The sequence below is a fragment of the Balaenoptera borealis genome (genome assembly GCF_965194805.1).
Source record: "Balaenoptera borealis genome assembly, chromosome: 3".
NCBI lineage: Eukaryota > Metazoa > Chordata > Mammalia > Artiodactyla > Balaenopteridae > Balaenoptera > Balaenoptera borealis.
In genome coordinates this window covers 63,081,611-63,102,409 of record NC_138866.1, presented here as the reverse complement: position 1 = coordinate 63,102,409, position 20,799 = coordinate 63,081,611, and the positions used below count along the sequence as shown (strand labels likewise).

Here is a 20,799-nt window from a genome sequence, read left to right as displayed (position 1 = left end):
TGAAACATCTATGTACCCACCAGCTTGAGAATAATTTCTTTTATATATATATATATATATATATATATATATATATATATATATATATTTTTTTTTTTTTTTTGGCTGCATTGGGTCTTCATTGCTGTGCGCGGGCTTTCTCTAGTTGTGGCGAGCGGGGGCTACTCTTTGTTGCAGTGCGCAGACTTATCATTGCAGTGGCTTCTCTTGTTGGAGAGCACGGGCTCTAGGCACGCAGGCTTCAGTAGTTGTGGCACGTGGGCTCAGTAGTTGTGGCTCGCAGGCTCTAGAGCACAGTCTCAGTAGTTGTGGCGCACGGGCTTAGTTGCTCCACAGCATGTGGGATATTCCCAGACCAGGGCTCGAACCCGTGTCCCCTGCATTAGCAGGTGGATTCTTAATCACTGTGCCACCAGGGAAGCCTGAGAATAATTTCTTAAATTAACTATTTATGAAAACTGTCAGATGAATTGTCTGTTCTCCAGTTGAGCTTTCACAGAATGGTTTAATTAAATACATAGGTCTATTAAAATCCACAGCTCTGATAATTTCTACTGCAGAGTACTTATTTCCAGAATTGAAGATAGTTACTACAGAGTTAGGAGTATACTATTTTTCAGAATAGTGGAGAGCTAATTAGATACTTATGGCTTGTAAAAATAAAACCTCATGATTTTTAAAAATATTTATTTATTTTTAATTTATTTTGGTCACGCTGGGCCTTAGTTGCACCTCGCAGGCTCTTTGTTGCAGCATGCGGACTTAGCTGCGGCATGAGGGCTCTTAGTTGAGGCATGCGAACTCTTAGTTGCAGCATGCATGAGGGATCTAGTTCCCTGACCAGGGATTGAACCTGGGCCCCCTGAATTGGGAGCGTGGAGTCTTACCTGTTGGGCCACCAGGGAAGTCCAAAAGCCTCATGATTTTTTAACGGAAAAGTGTGACTGGAAACTACAGTTCTTTTTTTAAAAAATATTTATTTATTTATTTATTTATTTATGGCTGTGTTGGGCCTTCGTTTCAGTGCGAGGGCTTTCTCTAGTTGTGGCAAGCGGGGGCCACTCTTCACCGTGGTGCACGGGCCTCTCACTATCGCGGCCCCTCTTGTTGCGGAGCACAGGCTCCAGACACGCAGGCTCAGTAGTTGTGGCTCACGGGCCCAGCTGCTCCGCGGCATGTGGGATCTTCCCAGGCCAGGGCTTGAACCCGTGTCCCCTGCATTGGCAGGTGGACTCTCAACCACTGCGCCACCAGGGAAGCCCCGAAACTACAGTTCTTTAAGATTAATTTCTAAACTGAGAAGTGAGGTCATGACACAATCTCTAGGCAAGTTTCTAAGATTTTTCTGGGCAATAACTACCTTAACTGGGTAAGGAATAAATCTCAGATGAATATTAATTTCTTCTTTGAGTGAGATTTGAGCTAAGGGTAAGTTAACATTTATCAAATGGAATCTGTATTAGTTTTATCTATTGCTGCACAACAAATTACCACTTAGTGGCTTGAAGCAATAAACATTTATCTCACAGATTCATTTCATTTTGAATAATTTCAATTGCTGTATCTTCAAGTTTACTGAGCTTTTCTTCAGCAGTGTCTGGTCTGCTGTTAAGCGCATCCAGAGTGTTGTTCATTTTAGACGTTGTTGTTGTTGTTTACCTCTAAAAGTTTGATTTGGGTCTTTTTTATATTTTACATACCTCTTCTTATCATGCTTGTACTTTCCTCTACCTTTTTGAAGGTATGGAGTATATTTACAATAGCTGTTTTAAGTATACCTCACAGAGTTTATGGGTTAGGAAGCTGGGTATGGCTTAGTTGGGTCTTCTGACTCTGGAACTCTGGCAAGGCTGCAGTCAAGGTGTTGGCTGTTGCTACGGTCTTCTTAATGCTTGACTAGACCTGGATCCACTTCTATTTCACTCAGGAGGAGGTTGGGAGGATTTAGTTCCTCTCGGGGTGTTGCACTGATGGTCTCAGTTCCTCACTTCATGTTGACTGGAGGCTGCCCTCTGTTCTTTGCCACCTAGACCTATCCACTGGGCAGTTCACAGCATGGCAGTCTCCTTCATCAGAATGAGTAAGTGAGAGATCAAGAAAGAGAGGAAGATGGAAGTCACAGTGTATTGTAATGTAATCTCAGATAGGACATCACTTTTGCCATATTCTATTCATTAGAAACAAGACACTAGGTCCAGTCCACCCACAACGGGAAGAAATTACACAAAGGTGTGAAATCTAAGAGGTGGGGATCATTAGGAGCCTCAAAAAGGAGCAGAAGATGTTTTATTCCTGGGCAGTTAGTGGAGGGTAATAACCACATCCCTGGCCCATTGACACCCTTATATAGTAGCATTTCTACTTTTATCAGTAGCCTTGTGGGCTCCTTTCATCCATTTGTCAGGAATGCTGACCATACAGCTTTTAGGTGATTACGATCTAGGAATGCCTACTGGAGAGGTCACTGTATGATAGTCCCTCTTCGGTTGCACCACCCCATATGAAAACTGTGTTTGAAGCTTTCCATGCTTTTTGTCAAAACCTAGAGGTGATTATTTTTCTGTTTGGAAAATGTGGGATAACCCATCTGAGGTGATTTTTTTAAAAATCTCACAGGGAAAAATGTATTTATTATTTCATTTTGAAATTTTTCTTTTAAAATAATTTCTTCTGAGTTGCTGTCTCTGCCCTGTCATTCTGTGACTTGTGCTGGAAAATGATTCTACTTGTTTTTGGCTTCATTATAGTAACAAGTGACTACTTGAAAATTAAGTTTTATGCTCAATGGCTTCCATAAGTAAGCTAATTTGTCAAATTTTACTTATGAGCAAAATTGCAGTTGTACGGTGGGTTTTTAAAACGCTGCTAGACCTAGAATGTGTTTAATACTTGAAGCTGTAAAATCAAGATATAATAAATGACTAAAAGAGTTTTTGATGTGTTTTCTAAAAGCCTTTGAGGTGTTACCTAAGCCGCTTAAGCTGGTACTATATTTTGGCAAAGTGTCATGATTGTTTTTCTCATTTCTCAGTTGTTCGTTTTAGGCTTTTTTTGTTTTTTCTCTGCTTCCCACGTTTTTAGCTTCCTCCATCTTGTGAAATGATTCAGAAATTTTTTAATGTGGATTGTTTATTGAATTAAGAAAATATTAGGAAATAAAAAATTTATGGTATCACTTCTGTTATCAGTATGGATGGCATAACAGGGACCAGAACTAGTCTCCCACCTAAAAAAATTTTTAAACTGAACAAAATGTGTGAAGTAATATTTTTCAGGTAGCAGATAGCAGGCAGTGCAGGACAGTGATTTCTCAGGAAGGAAATAAACAAGCTGAGTCGTATGATTGCCCCTCGCTGCAGGAGATTTTGCAGGCTGCAGCATAAGGAGAAGGAACCCAAACAGAGATCAGCTACCCCTTTGAGTTGAGGAAACAGAATTTGAAGATCTGGGAGGTGAAGGCATCAGATTTTGATGGTGAAAACCAGAGGAAAGAGCTGCACAGAAGATCTTGGATCTTCAGCTGAGTACTGGTCAGTACATGCATGTGAGAAAACTACCATGGCTGGAGAAAGAATCACTGGAAAAGAATAAACGGGACACAACTTGGAGTCACACAGGCCAGGAATAATTTGTGTTCCAATCAGATAGAGTGGAAAGACCTCCTAACATGTAGTGCATCGAATAGAGTCTTCAGAAGGTTATTGCCTCAGTAGTTGGGCCAAATAAGCCCTATATTAAAGGCTGTTCTGGACCTGCCCAACAAAGCTTAAAAGTAAGCTTCGAAAGGGTCAAATTGTTTTCAAGTAATGTAGCTGCATCCCAGAAAAAAACCCCTAAATATGTAAAATTCCTTTACATTCCTTTGCATTCCTTTGTATTCCACAAAACTCCAACACAATGGCATCTAGTCAAAAATTAGAAGGTATTCAAAAAAAGCAGGAAAATACAATCTGTAATGAGGAAAAAAATCAGTCAATAGAAACAGTCCCAGAAATGCCACAGATGATAGAATTAGTTAAATTAGTTAGGGATATTAAAACATCTATTATGAGTATACTCCATACCTTCAAAAAGGTAGAGGGAAGTACAAGCGTGATAAGAAGAGGTATGTAAAATATAAAAAAGACCTAAATCAAACTTCTAGAGATAAACAACAACAACGTCTAAAATGAACAACACTCTGGATGGGACTAACAGCAGACTGGACACTGCTGAAGAAAATATTGGTAAACTATATATATTTTTTAATATTTATTTGTTTGTTTAGGCTGCGCCGGGTCTTAGTTGCGACATGCAGGATCTTTGTTGCGTCTTGTTTAGTTGCGGCATGCGGGATCTTTAGTTGTAGCATGCAGGCTCTCAGTTGTGGCATGCATGTGGAATCTAGTTCCCCGACCAGGGATCAAACCCGGGCCCCCTGCATTGGGAGCACAGATTCTTACCCACTGGACCACCAGGGAAGTCCAAGGTTTAGTAAACTATTGCTATGAAGACATAGCAATAGAAATTATTCAAAATCAAGTGCAGAAAGATAAAAGACTGGGGGAAAAAAAGAGTAAAGCATCATCGAACTGAGGGATGTCATGCAGCCCAGCACATATGTAGTTAGAGTCTCTAAAGGGGAGGAGAAAGATGGAGGGATGAAATAAATATTTGACAAAATAATGACCAAAATTTCCCCAAATTTGGTGAAAAGTATAAGCTCACAGATCCAAGAAGCTCAATAAATCCCAAGTCAAAGGAACATAAAATATAACACACCAATGCTCATCAAAATGAAATTGCTGAGGACCAGTTACGCAAAGAGAATATTAAAAGCAGCCAGAGATTAGTGCGGATTCCTAATCAAATTAATTTAAAATGAAAATAAAAGAATACTTTAATAGCAAAAAAAAAAAAAAAAAAGCAGCCAGAGAAACAAGATACAATTACAGAGAAACAAAGGTAAGAATGACAGAAGCAGTGCAAGCCAGAGTACATAAAGCAACATCTTTAAAGTACTGAAAGACAGAACTGTCAATGTAGAATTCTGAATCCAACAAAAATCTTTCAAAAATGAAGTCAAAATAAAGACATTTTCAGATATGTAAAAGCTTAGATAATTCATTGTCAGCAGTCCAGTTGAAGAAATGGAAAAGGTAGTTCTTTAGGCACAAGGAAAATTATAACCAGTTGGAAATGTGGATCTACACAAAGAATTGAAGAGCTCTAGAAATGGTAAATGTGTGGGTAAATATAAAAGTCTTTTTCTTTTAAAATATTTTTGAAATAATGGTCTGATTAAAGCAACAACAACAACAACATATCGTGTGATCTATATGGAACTAAATATGTATGACAGCAATAGCACAAAGGCTGGGCGGGGACAGAGGGAAGCATATGGTTATATATGACAAAGGGAATATATATGGCTAGTATATAGCACAAAGTCTGGGAGGGGACAAAAGGAAGTATATGGTTATACAATCTTTATACTATACAGGAATTGGTATACTTTTTTTTTTTGGCCACGCCGTGTGGAATGCCGGATCTTAGTTCCCCAAGCAGGGATCGAACCCGTGCCCCCTCCATTGAGGACGCAGAGTCTTAACCACTGGACCGCCAGGGAAGTCCCAGGAACTACTATGATATTATGTAAGGTAGCCTGTGATGCGTTAAAGATGTATACTGTGAACTCTAGAGCAATCACTAAAAAACCCAAAGATCTATTGCTAATTAGCAGATAAAGATAAAATAAAATCACTGAAAGTATTCTAATTAATCCAAAAGAAGGTAGGAAAAGGGAAAAAGCAAAGAACAGATGAGACAAATAGAAAACAACTAGAAAAGTGGTAAATTTAAATTCAATCCTGTCAATAGTTATAGTAAATGTAAGTGGTCTAAACACACAATTTGAAGGTAGAAATTGTCAGAGGCAAGCATTAGCCTAACAACCAGATCAGACAAAGACATTTCAAGGAAACAACAACTACAATCTACACACCAATATCCCTTGTGAACATGGATTCAAAAATGCTAGCAAATCAAACCCAATAATTTATAAAAATGGTAAAACATCATGACCGAATAAGGTTTATCCCAGGGATATGAAATTAGTTTAACATTTGAAAATCAAACAATGAAGTTCACAATTTTTACAGACTTAAAAAGAAGAATCATGTAATTGTCTCAATAAATGCAGAAAAATAATTTGACAAAATTCAGTATCCACGCATGATAAAATTCTCAGCAAACTAGGAATAGAGAGGAACTTTATTTAACTAATAAAGGACATGCACAGAAAACCTATAGCTAATATCATACTTCAAGGTGAAAGACAATGCTTTTCCCTCAAGACCGGAAACAAGACAAAGAGATTTGTTCTTACCACTTAGGTTCAACATTTTACTGAAAATCATAGCTACTGCAATAAGGCAAATAAAAGAAATAAAAGCATATAGATTGGAAGAAAAGAAATAAAATTGTTTTTCTAAAGAAATCAACAAGAAACATACTAGAACTAATAAATGAATTTAGCAAGATTGCAGAATACAGGTCAATATACAAAAATCAACTGTATTTCTATATACTACCAAGAATCAGAAATTGAAAAGATTTTAAATACCATTAATTGAAAATATTAAAAATATGAAATGCTCAGGAATAAATTTAACAAAAGAATTACAAAATCTGTACTCTGAAAACTATAAAATATTGCTGAGAGAAATTAAAGGAGACCTAAGTAAATGGAAAGATATACCTTCTTCATGGGTGAGAAGATTCAGTATTGTTAAGATGTTTATCCTCTCCGAATTGATCTCTAGAGTCAATGCAATCACAATGAAAAGCCCAGCATGCGTTTCTGTGGAAATTTACAAGTGGATTCTGAAATTTACATGGAAACGTAAAGGACCTAAAATAGCCAAAACAATTTTGAAAGAAAAACAAAGTTGGAAGTTTTACAATGCCTTATGTCAAGACTTATTATAAAGCTATAGTAATCAAGATAGTGTGGTATTGGCATAAAAATGGAAGAATAGACTAAGAGAACAGAATAGAGTCCAGAAATAGACACACATTATACGGCTAAATGACTTTTGACAGAGTTTTCAAAGCAATCCAGTGGAAGAGGGAATAATCTTCTCAAAAATGGTGTTGAATAATTGAATATCCATATTCAGGAAAAAAGCCAAACTAGTTCTTTACCTTATACCACATATATATGTATGAGCAAAAGTGTAAAACTTCTACAAAAAAAATAGTAGAAAATCTTAGTGACTGGGTTAGACAAAGATTTCTTATATAGGAAGGACCACAAAAAACACAAGCTATAAAGAAAAAATTGATAAAGTAGACATCATTAAAGACTTTTGCTCTTTAAAAGACACCACTGAGAAAATGAAGTCAAGCCATAGACTGGGAGAATTATTTGCAAAACATATCCTAAAAAGAATTTGTATTCAGAATATATTTAAAAACTCTTACAACTCAATAATAAGACAACCCAGTTTTAAAATGGGCAAAATATTTGAACAGACATTTCTTCCCCCAAAATATACAGATGGCAAATAAGCATGTGAAAAGATGCTCAACATCATTAATCATTAGGGAAATGAAAATTAAAAGCAAAATTAGATATTTCTATATACCCATTGGAATGCTTAAAATGAAAAAGACTGGCTATACTAAGTGTTGGTAGAAGAACTGGAACTTTCATACACTGCTGTTTGCAATACAAAATGATACATCTACTTTGGAAAGCGGTTTGTCAGTTACTTAAAAATTTAAACTTATATCTCTCATGTGACCCAGCCATTCCAGTCCTAGGTTTTTACCCAAGAGAAATGAAAGCATATAATCGCACAAAAACTTATACACAAATGTTTATAGCAGCTTTATTTGTAATTGCACAAACTGGAAACAACCTGAAGTCCATGAAATGGTGAATGGGTAGAAAATGGTAGTATATCCATACCATGGAACATTATTCATCAATAAAAAGGAACAAACTATTGACACATACAACAACATGGATGGATATTCAAATCCTTATGCTGAATGAGAAAAGTTTGACCAAGAAAGTGTATGCAGTATGATTCCATTGATATAAAGCAAACTGATCTATCATGACAGAAATCAGATCAGTGTTTGCCTGGGGCAGAGGTCAAGAGAGGGATGGATGACAGGGAGAGAAATCTCTAGAGGGGATGGAAATGTCTATCATCTTGATTGTGGTAATGGTTTCAAAGGTGTATGCTTATGTCATGGTATAGTTACTAAACTTATTGCAACTTATTGTATGTTGATTGTACCTCAATAAAACTGTATGGTTTGATACCAATATTAACATCAGATGTAGTACATAGAAGAACTAGTTAGAAATTCTAAATGTGTATCTTAATAGAGCCCTACAAATTGGTTTCTACAAACTGTTTTACCTGCAAAAATTGTAGTCCTTTTGCCATAATCAAAGATATATTTTATCAGTGCCACCTCTTTCTCACACAAGTCACTCTGATCCTTCAGTTTTGAGTATGCATGCATTAACCAGTCCCAGTACCTATGATCAGTTTCCCAGCAAACTCATAAAATACAGAGAAAAAAGGACAGCATATTCCACTGCTTTTAGGCCTGCTGCTCATTGGTTTTTGGAAAATTTGCTCTCTTTTAGAACTTGGTCAGCCAGACATGTTCAAAAAATCTTGTTTCAGGTCTACAATTATAAATGTAAGAGTTATCTTTAGTGCTAAAAAATGTATGAAAGCTATGAAAATTCTGGATATCCATCCAGGGACCTCAGTGGACTTACATGAGAGGAGGAATAGAAGACCACTGGTTTACAGTGTTTTCAGACTTACAACTTTCTGTCCACATATATATGAAACAGTAGGTGATAGTACTAAAATTATCTCATTCCTCCTAACGAGCCTACTGAGATTAAGACAATTTTTAATACAATTATTTGCCTTCTGAAAATCAAGCATGTACTGGTTAAACTAAGTACAGGTAGTTCTCTCACTTTATAATTTAATAATATCAACACTGCTGTGCTAAATAATTACCCAACTGTTACAGGATAAAGCCACAGATTGTTTACAACCTAAGGTACTTTTTTTTTTTTCTACCTCATTTCCTTATTTTTTAAAAAAACAGTTTTATTGAGACGTAATTCACATACCATACAATATATGGTTTCAACCATTTAAAGTGTATAATTAAACAGTTCTTAGTATATTCACAGAGTTGTGCAACTGTCACCACGATCTAATTCTAGACTATTTTTATCACCCCTAAAAGAAACCTCGTACGTGTTAGTAGTCACTTCCCATCCTCCCTCTGCCCCACTCTCAGTCCTAAACAACCACTAATGTACTTTCTGTCCCTATAGATTTGCTTGTTCTGGACACTTCACATAAATGGAATCATACAGGGACTTCCCTGGTGGTGCAGTGGTTAAGACTCCGTGCTCCCAATGCAGGGGGCCCGGGTTCGATCCCTGGTCAGGAAACTAGATCCCACACGCATGCTGCAACTAAGGAGCACTCCTGCTGCAACAAAGACCCGGCGCAACCAAATGAATAAAATAAATAAATAAAATAAATATTAAAAAAAAGAAACGCTGTGGTTTAAAAAAAAATAGAATCATACAACATGTTATCTTTTGTGACTGGCTCCTTTCACTTAGCATATGGTTTAAAGATTCATCCATGTTGTAGCATGGATGAATATTTCATTTCTTTTTATTCTTAATAAATTAATTCTATGCATCAGTTGGCGGGTATTTGTTGCCCCTATCCTACTTTTTGGCTATCATAAATAATGTTCTGTGAATATTTGTTCATAGTACAAGTTTTTATGTTGGCTGTATATTTCCCTTTCTCTTGGATAGTATCTAGGAGTGGAATTACAGGTCATATGGTAACTCTGTTTAACATTTTAAGAAACTAGCAAAACTTTTGCAAAGCAGCTACACCATTTTTTATTCCTACCAGCAATACAGAAAGTTTCCAATGTCTCAACAACAACCTAATGTACTTTTCAAGTTTCATTTTATCCCATAAATTGTGGGTCTCATGTTGCCAGAACACAGATATATTTTAAGGAAGTTGCTTTTTCCCACTTTGCATAGAAGCTCCAAATATAATTTTTCTTTTTCTAAGAAAATGGAGTTAGACTAGTTTATCCTAAGGTGTCCTCTAACTCTAAAAGTCTATCCTTCATCTTCCAACAGAAAGAATGGCTCTTGTTATTTGCACCTTACAGTTTGACCTAAATAATGATGTCTGTTTGGCAAGGAAAAATAAAGTTGGAGTCCAAAAACTGAGTCATTGTTTTAAGGAAATCATGTATAGTCTCTCTCTACTAGTTGCCCTTTCTGCCTGTAAGCCAAAATCTTAGCATATTTTCCATGTTTCCAGTTGATTTTGAAAAGCTCAAGTATTATTTTATTATGTATGTACAATTTAGTAAATGGGGGGAGAAAAGGAAGAGACTGAACCTACTTTATATGTAGGTAACTTTCAATGTGAAAATAGAATCACATTAATAATTACCATCTAGGATGTTATATTCATAGTATCAAGCAACAACAATAAAAATGTAAAAGCCCTATTGTGCTTCTGTTTTATTCAAAAGCCACAAATTTTGAACTATGACCTAGTTGTCATTTTTCCTCTTGGGTTGAAGGCCCAACAGATTTATACATCACGGCTGTAGCTCATACGTTTGACAGTTACTCAAGCATGTTGATGAGGAATCCAAAGGCAAAATGAAGAGGCTTCTCTCCATTAGAATCTGTAGATTTTGTCATTAATATTAGGCCGTGAAATGTAAAATATAGAGGCAGCATAACAAAAGAGCATAGGCTTTGGAGTTCAGATAGAAAATAGGGTTGAATCTTGGCTCTGCCATCTACTAGATGAACAACTTTGGAAAGTTTCTTACCTTCACTAAAACTCAGTTTACTCATCTGTTACTCATCTGTTAATAGCTCTTACTTCACTGGGTTGTTGACAGGATCAATAACACACTGTGCACAGGTGACACACTGTGCCTAAAATATGTGTTAATAAATTTTAGTGTTTCTTGTTTTCTGAAAATGTTGCTTGAGGGCTCAGGATTTAAATATATATTACCTTCCTGGTCTGGGAGTCTGTCTTGATTTAGGTCAGTATCGAAGTGTCTTAACAGAGCCTAGTTAAGGATTGATTCCTTAGTTTGTGATATTTTCCTTCCATTAGATTTAGGTGAGGTTTTCCATACATTTTTTTTTCTTCTTAGTCTACAGAATTACATTTTCATTAATCCATGTTGAATTTATTCCTAGGAGCTTATCTTGGGCATATTTTTCTTTTCCTCATCTTCCTCAAAGAAAGCAGAAATTTGAGAAAATCAGTAAGTTTTAGACAATTTAACAACCAGATGATGATCATAGTTGTTGACAAAAAGCAATGTGAAATTCGACTCTCTTAGAAATGAGCACTGATACAATTGCTTGATACAGTTATGATTATTGTATCTATCAGTTTTCTTGGGACACTTCTTTAGATAAAAAGACTAAAATCAATTTCCAATTCTATTTACGTGCTTTTTCATGTGTGTATCTCAAGATATCTATCATTCAGTTAATGTACATAATACTCCTGTGAAACTCATGGTTTGAAAATATGAATTAACTTATTTTACAACTGGGTGAACTGCAGCCTAAAATGGTTGAGTTGCTTAAGGCATCTGGACAAGTCTAGGGAAGTTAACAGCAGCCCAAGTTCCAAGGCCTGTATAATTAACATTGTATCCAGGAAATGAGTTCCTCTTAAAAGCAGAAAACTGTTACTGTGCTAACACATCCCCAGTGAAACCCTTAAGGGTGTTTGTTTTGTTTTGTTTGTCTGTTTGTTCTCCTGGCTAGATTCTTATTAATTTACATGAAAAATGTTTGAAACTTTATGTCTCAACCAAATCCTTCTCTTCAATGCTAATAATATTGTTTATCTTGTGTGTGTGTGTGTTTCTCACTCTTGGTAGGTTCCTTTTCTAGCTGTTTTCTTAATTTTTGCTTCCCAGCGTTCTTTTTTTTGGCCATATACTTAGTATTTAACCATTTTCTTATGCTGATAGTATGAGATTCCATTTATTAGATTTCTTGCTATTATCTTTTAACTTAGTAAATTTGCTGTAATGCCTCATTGATTTTCTTATGCATCTTTAGAAATGTAATTTAAAAAATTCTATTCACTCTGGGTCTATGTACTCCCCCAACAAAGTGCCAAGGCCTCCTAAATACCTCTGACTCTTTTCTTTTCCCTCCAGCCCCCGAGATGCTATCTTAGTTCATTCTCATTGGATTCACTGGACCACCACAGTGGCTTTCTGACAAGGGTATCCTCTTGCCTCTTGTTTTCAATCATCATAGATAATGTCTCCAGAATCATGTTTCTATAGTTTTATTCTGACCATATCAGTATGCTGCTTAAAACCTTTGAATGGCTCACCGTGACTCAGCATAAGATGGGATCTCCTTGGCATACCATACCCTTCCTGATCTGGCATCCATTTACTTTGCCAGCCTCATGTAGTCCCACCCTGGACTCTAGTCACACTAAAATACTATCCTCTTTGCTTCTGCATATACTGTCCCCTCCACGAAGGACATCTTCCCTTACCCTGTATCTATTGTATCCCTCTCTCTCCGTAGAGTGTGAGTTCCTTCAGGGTGCAGCCAAGTGTACCATTTTTGTATTTGCAGAAGCTGGCAGAGTGCTAGGTATACAGTGGGAGCTTAATATGTTTGTGTAATTAGTGCAATTAATAGTTGAATAGCTGTGGAATTCACCATCAATGTAAAATAACTTAAAATGTCTACTGATGAAGTTTTCATGAAATTCTGAAATGTTTAATCTGTGGTATCCCAAAACAGGACCTGGTTGGGACCTCAAGGGGTCTGCATTGGTAGAGGAGATTGGAAATTGGATGAAGGAATGAGGTGACAAAATTTGGATAAGCTCTATGAAGTTTAGTCATTTTAAAGGAACATTGGCAGTAAAAAGTTCTATAGTTCTAATAGGCAACTTTATTTTGTTTTCTATCAATTTAACTTTCATCAAATTGGTCATATATTTTTACGATGTAAAGAGCTAAATAATTCAAACGTTTACTGTAATCTTAATGTTTTCACATGTTTGAGCACCAGTAATGCTGTATGAAAAATTGTTTTTCTTTTTGTTTTGTGTACTTTTCATTTGGTGGCTGAAATATGAAAATATCTTAACTCTGCTACCCCCACCCCCCAGACTGGAGCCTTTGGAGACAGACTGCATCGACATCAGAGGGTGTAGAGGGAGGATGAGGCTTAGGAGTGACAAACTACAAGAAGTGTAAGACTGGGCTTCCCTGGTGGCGCAGTGGTTGAGAATCTGCCTGCCAATGCAGGGAACACGGGTTCGAGCCCTGGTCTGGGAGGATCCCACATGCCACGGAGCAACTAGGCCCGTGAGCCACAATTGCTGAGCCTGCGCGTCTGGAGCTTGTGCTCCGTAACAAGAGAGGCCGCGACAGTGAGAGGCCCGCGCACCGCGACGAAGAGTGGCCCCCACTTGCCGCAACTGGAGAAAGCCCTCGCACAGAAATGAAGACCCAACACAGCCATAAATAAATAAATAAATAAACAATTTTTAAAAAAGAAGCTTAAAAAAAAAAAAAAAAAGAAGTGTAAGACTTCCCACAACAAAACTTCTCCCAAAGTAAGCAAGTAGCCTTTTTAAAGACAGTAATCATCTCTAGACAAATATACAGACATTTAAAAATTAAGTTAAATAATTCCACGTACAGGGCTTCCCTGGTGGCGCAGTGGTTGAGAATCTGCCTGCCAATGCAGGGGACACGGTTTCGAGCCCTGGTCTGGGAAGATCCCACATGCTGCGGAGCAAGTGGGCCCGTGAGCCACAATTACTGAGCCTGCGCGTCTGGAGCCCGTGCTCCACAACAAGAGAGGCCGCGATAGTGAGAGGCCCGCGCACCGCGATGAAGAGTGGCCCCCGCTTGCCGCAATTAGAGAAAGCCCTCGCACAGAAACGAAGATCCAACACAGCCAAAAATAAATAAATAAATAAATTTAAAAAAATAATAATAATTCCACGTACAGAATATTAATACTGGAATAGGAATGTCTCCTCAATATCCTATTAGTTCTAATATTTGCCTCAAGCATTTGTTTAAAAATGTGTTAAGTATATACATGTCACACAGAGTATTTTCCAGTATGTTAGACTGTTTATACCTTTTTTTTTATTCTTTCAACTAAAGATCCATAGTTTAACATCTAAAATCATAGCAGTGACAACAATATTTAAATAATCATCCATTTTTTCTGTAACTTTAATCACATATCTATGGAAACCACCAATAATCTGTACTCTTGACTACATTCCACTAATGATGGCTGAATACTTATTTTTATTTTACAGATGAGGGGCTGAACGATTTGAAACTAGGTTTACAAATAGACTTCCCCTCTCATGATCCAGAGTGTTGCTAGTACTCTCTCTCTGTCCTGTCAGGGCCTTCTGGAATGGGTGTTCTGGTATTCACCCAGGGCCATAGCAGCAGATTTTGCTTTAGAGGTTCATACTTTTGAGGAGCAGTCAAATCAACACTAGGGCAACTGGGATTCAGAGTTTGGCAACTATAGTTTCTCAAGAATAGGCACAGCATAAAGTGAAATTCCATTAAGTGTTACGTTTATAATTATGTGTCATATTACTAATAAACTCATTTTTTATGATTACTATTTGTATCTTACGTAATGCTCTATTTGCTATAGCTAGTATTCTTTGTTGTGTTTGAAATCTAAGTGCCTAAACATAAGTTATTACAATAAACCAATAAATTTTTAATTATATATAAAACAATCATATAAATAACAGCTACAAGCTATTTTAAAATACTTTAAAATTTCTCCTTTTCTATAAATCTTTCTAAAAATCTCAGAAAATCACAGCGTCCTGGAAACATCCATCAATTGTTACTCAGAGATGTCAGAAGTTCTGGGGGGTTTTCGGTTTTGTTTTATTATTATTATTTTTGGCCATGCCTCACAGCTTTTGGGATCTTAGCTCCCCGACCAGGGATCTGCCGGGCCCTAGGCAGTGACAGCATGGAGTCCTAACCACTGGACACCCAGGGAATTCCAGAAATTTATAGTGACTTCTTTTTGGGTGACCAGCATGGTAAGAATGTTTAATGGCTTAGCAGGAATAAGTAACTCCTGTATGAACAAGAAATTATTGGAATTCCAGCATTTATTCTGATATTCAATATTACACCAGATCCTAAATATTAAACTTATTAATATCAACAGTAAAGGTGAAGTTCCAAACTTCTATCTTTTTATTTTTAGCATTTGTTTGCCTACTGACGAACAATTTTCTTTTAAAAGTTAGAATTGACTGCCATTGCAAATTCTTTTTCATAAGCAAGTGATGACAAAAAGTGTATTAGATAAATCCCTTTCAAAAGATAGATCTCCAAAAGGTTCTGCAATTCCAAAATGTGGGTTAGTTTAGTTTAAAAAAGTAATTTCAATATGCTAAATATGAAATTACTGGAACTAGTTAAGTGTTCAAGTTTTGATGTTTCACTGTATTCTTGGAAAAAAAAAAGTTTTGCTTCTCCTGATTTCAAAAGAAAGTCATTACAGAAAAAATGGAAAATTCAGAAAAGTACAGAAAAGAAAAAAATAATAAATTACCAGTAATTGTTCCACCTAGATATAACCTCTATTTATATTTTAGAGGCTATCTTTCTAGTTTTGCTTTTTCCTAGCAACTGCAATTATTTTTTATTGTAGTCTTTGTGCTAGCCTCCTCAGAGAAAGCTGTGTACAAGGATCTTACAGAATAGAGATCTAATAAATGGGGTACAATGTAACCTACCTTCTCCTCCACCCCTCCTTCATAATAGAAGCTACTTCTGGTCTTTTTGGGGGCCATATCTGGACTTGGTATATAGAGTTAGTGACTAAAGAAGGACACATGTTGGGACTTCCTTGGTGGTCCAGTGGTTAAGACTCCGCACTCCCAATGCAGGGGCCTGGGGTTCGATCCCTGGTCGGGGAACTAGATCCCTCAGGCATGCTGCAACTAAAGGAGCCGCATGCTGCAACTAAGACCCGGCACAGCCAAATAAATATTTAAAAAAAAAAAAAAAGGGACTTCCCTGGGGGCGCAGTGGATAAGACTCCACGCTCCCAATGCAGGGGGCCCAGGTTCGATCCCTGGTCAGGGAACTAGATCCCACGTGCATGCCGCAACTAAGAGTTTGCATGCCACAACTAAGGAGCCCTCGAGCTGCGACTAAGACCCGGTGCAACCAAATAAATAAATAAAAATTCAAAAAAAAAAAAGTACACGTTTATATTTTTAACAAAATAAAAGACACCAGGGGAAAACCAAAATTTTTTCACACAAATATTTTAATAAAATTATCACGCAAAGTTGTATATATATACATACAACTATTTACAAATATGTGAGCATATGTACAAAGACTAGAAAGGAATATACAGAAAAAATATGTGTTAGGATACTGGGGTTCTGTTTCTTTTAAATTATTTTGTAATTATTTTACACTGAGGTAGGACTATTGTAGTGTTAGAGAATCTTGTATAAATGTATTTGTTCAAGAGCTTCCCTGTCAATATCCTTTTCTGGGTATACATCATAGTTCAGTGGTACCTCTTCAACCCAGGGAGATAACTGTATATTAACCTGGAAAAAAAAAGGTCATAAACAAATATGAAAATTGCAGAATGAACCTATTCTCTTGAATTTCGAGAAATCATGACTAAGTAATTGAACACAAAAGATTTTTATTACAATGAGAGGGACTAAGTTCTACATGGTGCCACATAATTCTTTGTTGTATTAAATGGTAGGTTTGTGGATTCAGGGACTTAATTAATTTACCTTGATTTTGGAATTTTAAAGAATAAAGAACATATAGTATAATTATTTTAATGTAAATAGTTTAATAATTAAACTAGCTTAAACAATAAAAGATTAAAACAACAATGGGAGTACACAGAGAAACGGTTCATATACACACAATGATGGTGCTAAGAGGTTGCACGAGAGGGGGCAATCTCCCTCCATAACCTTTATCAGGCCCTTCCCTTCACACTGCAAACTTGGGTCTCCAGGATACAGAAATTCTGGAGCCACCAATGGATATATTTGTTTAAAGAAGTTTCATTAAATAGGAAAGCAATAACGTTATTCAAGAATTCATATATAAGGACTCTTTCAAAAATATTTTACTTTGGTAAGTGAAAATCACTGAATTATTTCAATACATATAGACATTATAAACTGGAGAGCACATATTTTAAAAGGTATGTTTTTATGAGTATGGAAAAGTAGGGTAGAATCATACCACTCATGAGATAGGGATCTCATGGGGAGGGAATTAGGTGGGGGGAAACTGGGGAGATCAACATCGTTTCTTTATATATCTCTGGATTATTTCCCTTGTTATGACAAACATGAATTACTTTTGTAATTTAGATGATTGACAAAAATTTTTAAAGACAGTATTATTGATGATTGTTTAGTTTTTTAAAGGAAGAAATATATACTTAAATTTGGCAGTGCTTATATGCAAGGAAAGAGATATTAAAGAAAATGATAATTCGACTCTGTACTAAGAAATGCCACAGTATCTTTCATCCAGGGATCTCAAAGAGCTTTACAAACATTAATTAACCTATGGGTCAATTTATTGGGCTGAATCTTATTATTAAGTATCAGCCTTATTTTGTACGGAGAATCTGAGGAACATAGAAGCAGTTTGTGCAAGATTCCAAACTTGACCTAGAAGCTCAACTGTGTTCAGGATGTGGGCCTCCAGTCCCCTTACTGATTCTAGAAAGCTGAACAGCTCTGTTCCTTTTGTTCTCAGGGAAAAAGTTATGATGTGGGTGTTCTAAGTCTCTTACAAATATTTAATAGCATTTGTTAACCTAAAAAAAACTGTAACCCCACAGTTGGAAAAACTGGGTGGAGAAGCAAAGGAATCTGTACACTTTCAGAGCTCTTGATGCCAGTGAACAAACAACAAATCAGTTCTTAAGCCATAAGGTTTTGGTATTCTTTCTAACAGAACATTTCTAGAATATTTTAACAGCTATCAGAAAAAAGCAGAAGAAAAGTTTTGACAATAAAAATGCTGGGAAAGAGGCTTACATACCTGAAGACCTGAGAGAGAATCTTCAAGACTTGGCACTGTCACTAATAAGGATCCTTGTTTCCTTACATTATGGCTGATATATTCCCAGGCTCTATAACACATTCAAAACTTATATGTTATGCTTTACCAGACACTGGATATTTTTTCAAAATGAGGATGACAAAAAAAATATAGCCCAGGTGATATGTAGAAATCCAGATGGGTAAAAATGTTTGCCAGCAGAAAACAGGACCACAGCAAGATGCTAGAAATTGGTAAATTCAGTTCCTGAAGGGATGTTGGCAAAATTGTGAAGTTACAATATTGAGAGAGATTTAACAAGATGGGGATTAGGGTTAACACAAGGGATTGTGAGTAAGGCCAAAAGGAAGTTTTCAGAACTGATACAGAAGTCAAAGTTGGATTAGCGTTACAGCCTCTTCAATTCTTTATGAACTGTCAAACTTTCTGCAGAATGGAACAGGGCTGAGGGGTGTGAGTGGGAAAGAGTCATGGAGAAAAGCCACAGAAGCCAGAAAACAAGCAAAACTAAAATAAGAGTATAACATATAGATTAGATCTTTTAAAATAATATCAAGAGTGAAATCATACTTTATTTGGCTGTCAGAAATATTCAATGGAAAGAATTCTGGACACTATGGCACCTGAGAAGTTTAATGAGATCAACTAGATTTAAAGCACGATGGCATGCCATGTGCATATATATGTGTCAGAGGGCAGTGTCTGACCAGTTCTGATTAACCTGTAGAGCAGACATGAATGGGATTTCTACACTGTGCACGAGTCTTGACAGTACATCCTGCTATTGGGGAGCAAGGGTCAAGCAATGCAGGGATGTGCACCCCTTGTAGTGGGGCAGGTGGGCAGCAGTATCATTTGCATTTATTTTAGTTACAGCAATGGTTATTGGGTTTAGTATATTCTGGAGCTTACTAGGCAAAACGATACAAATGTTCTTTTTTTCAGGCTAGATATAAAACCAAGAAGCAGTGTTTGATAATAAATATCACTGTGCTTGGGCTAGAGCTAAGAGTGATATTTATTTATTTATCACTGTGCTTGGGCTAGAGTTTGTTGTCTTGATGTAGTTCCTTAGAAATTATATATTTTACAAGTCTATTTAGTAAGACTGAAGAAGCTGAGTATACTGGCACGGTTGGGCATGGCTCTCAAAATAGCACTTGCTGTTTCTGAGAAGCTGTCATTGTAGTAGCTGTATGTTTCACCTACTGAAAAAATACAGAGGCACCTTTTAAACTAAGAATTACTCTACTTGCTACAATACAAAATTATATAGGTAAATGATCAATTTTGTCAGAACGATTCCAATATCAGAATGCTTTACTGTATCTTCTAAACTTTCTCCCGTGTACTGTCAATCATGATGAAGATAATTAACCATGAGAGGCTATAATCTATCTATATTTAGAATTCACTGCATTTGATTAACTTGGAGAAATGACTGAACTAACTAACACATGGTCAGTACCTATTTGGTGAGTCATGCAGAGTTTGTGAATTAATTTTCCAAGATAGTTTTTTTTTTTGAGATTATTTTTTTTATTTATTATTTTTGGCTGTGTCTGGTCTTAGTTGTGGCAGGCGGGCTTCTCTCTAGTTGCGGCGTGCGGGTTTTTCAATGGACCACCAGGGAAGTCCCCCAAGATAGTTTTTAAAACAACCCAAACATGAAAATACTTTCCAGTATCAAGTTAACAGGTAGCATTCATCATTCTTCAGCATTCAAAATCTTCCTATATGAATCTGTGAAGAGTTTAAGGCGTTTTTCTCTTTTAACTTCTTATACAGCATAAACCTACTATATTTCATTCTCCAACAATTATGTAATGTTTTGACTACTGGTCATGAACTTAAAAAGGTAAAAAGCTATACATACTTTGTCCACTGGAAATTAAGCTTAAAGAGTGCACTATGATTAAAACAACTTGTTCATTTTGTGTTTCTGGCATTTAGCCTGTGACCAAAAAATCATCACCCATTCTGGCTGAGCTTTTAGGATATGATTAGCTTTCTGTTGAACTAGTTTCTTTTTAAACTATTTACACTGTTAATTTTGTACTAACCTTAACCTACAAGTAATAGATATGTGTGTGTATGTGTGTGAGAGAGAAAATATAGACGGTAAAGGGGTGGCAGGATAAAGAGGGTTACTCATTCAGGATTCTACTCCATATTAACTGTTTATGGTCTATAATTATGTCTTTTTATTTCTTGCAGTAGAAACCTCACTGATGCACTAATCCAAACGTGTGTAATGCCCTTTCATAGATATGGAAAGGAGGTTTCCTGCATCTAGAGTATACGTATGTCATTATGATAAATAAATCAGCAAGCCTAACTGACCAGAAAATCAGTGTCTCAGACTACAGGAATTTTCTAATTAGAGGAACTTATAAGTCCTGATGAGAAGTCAGAAAAGCGATCACAGGGAATTCCCTGGTGGTCCAGTGGTTAGGACTCCACACTTACTGCCCAGGGCATGGGTACAATCCCTGGTCGAGGAACTAAGATCCCACAAGCCGCGCAGAGCAGCCAAAAATTAAAAAAAAAAAAAAAGTG

General features: G+C 36.5%; 1 protein-coding gene across 5 annotated transcripts in view; it reads right to left on the bottom strand.

Annotated features, from left to right (window-relative positions):
* LOC309625075 (uncharacterized protein) overlaps window positions 1-20,799 on the bottom strand; it is a 48,790-nt gene that overhangs the window by 7,750 nt on the left and 20,241 nt on the right. For 2 of the 5 annotated variants that reach the window (XM_082384191.1, XM_082384192.1), the window contains 2 exons: window positions 18,220-18,310; window positions 14,101-16,742 (listed from right to left, as the gene is read on the bottom strand). In XM_082384191.1, the coding sequence (XP_082240317.1) occupies window positions 16,626-16,742; window positions 18,220-18,310 (208 nt within the window). In that variant the 3' untranslated portion in view covers window positions 14,101-16,625. Of the gene's footprint in view, window positions 1-970; window positions 6,842-14,100; window positions 16,743-18,219; window positions 18,311-20,799 lie in introns of those variants that run through there. The other 3 variants (XM_082384194.1, XM_082384193.1, XM_082384195.1) reach the window with 3 other exon arrangements.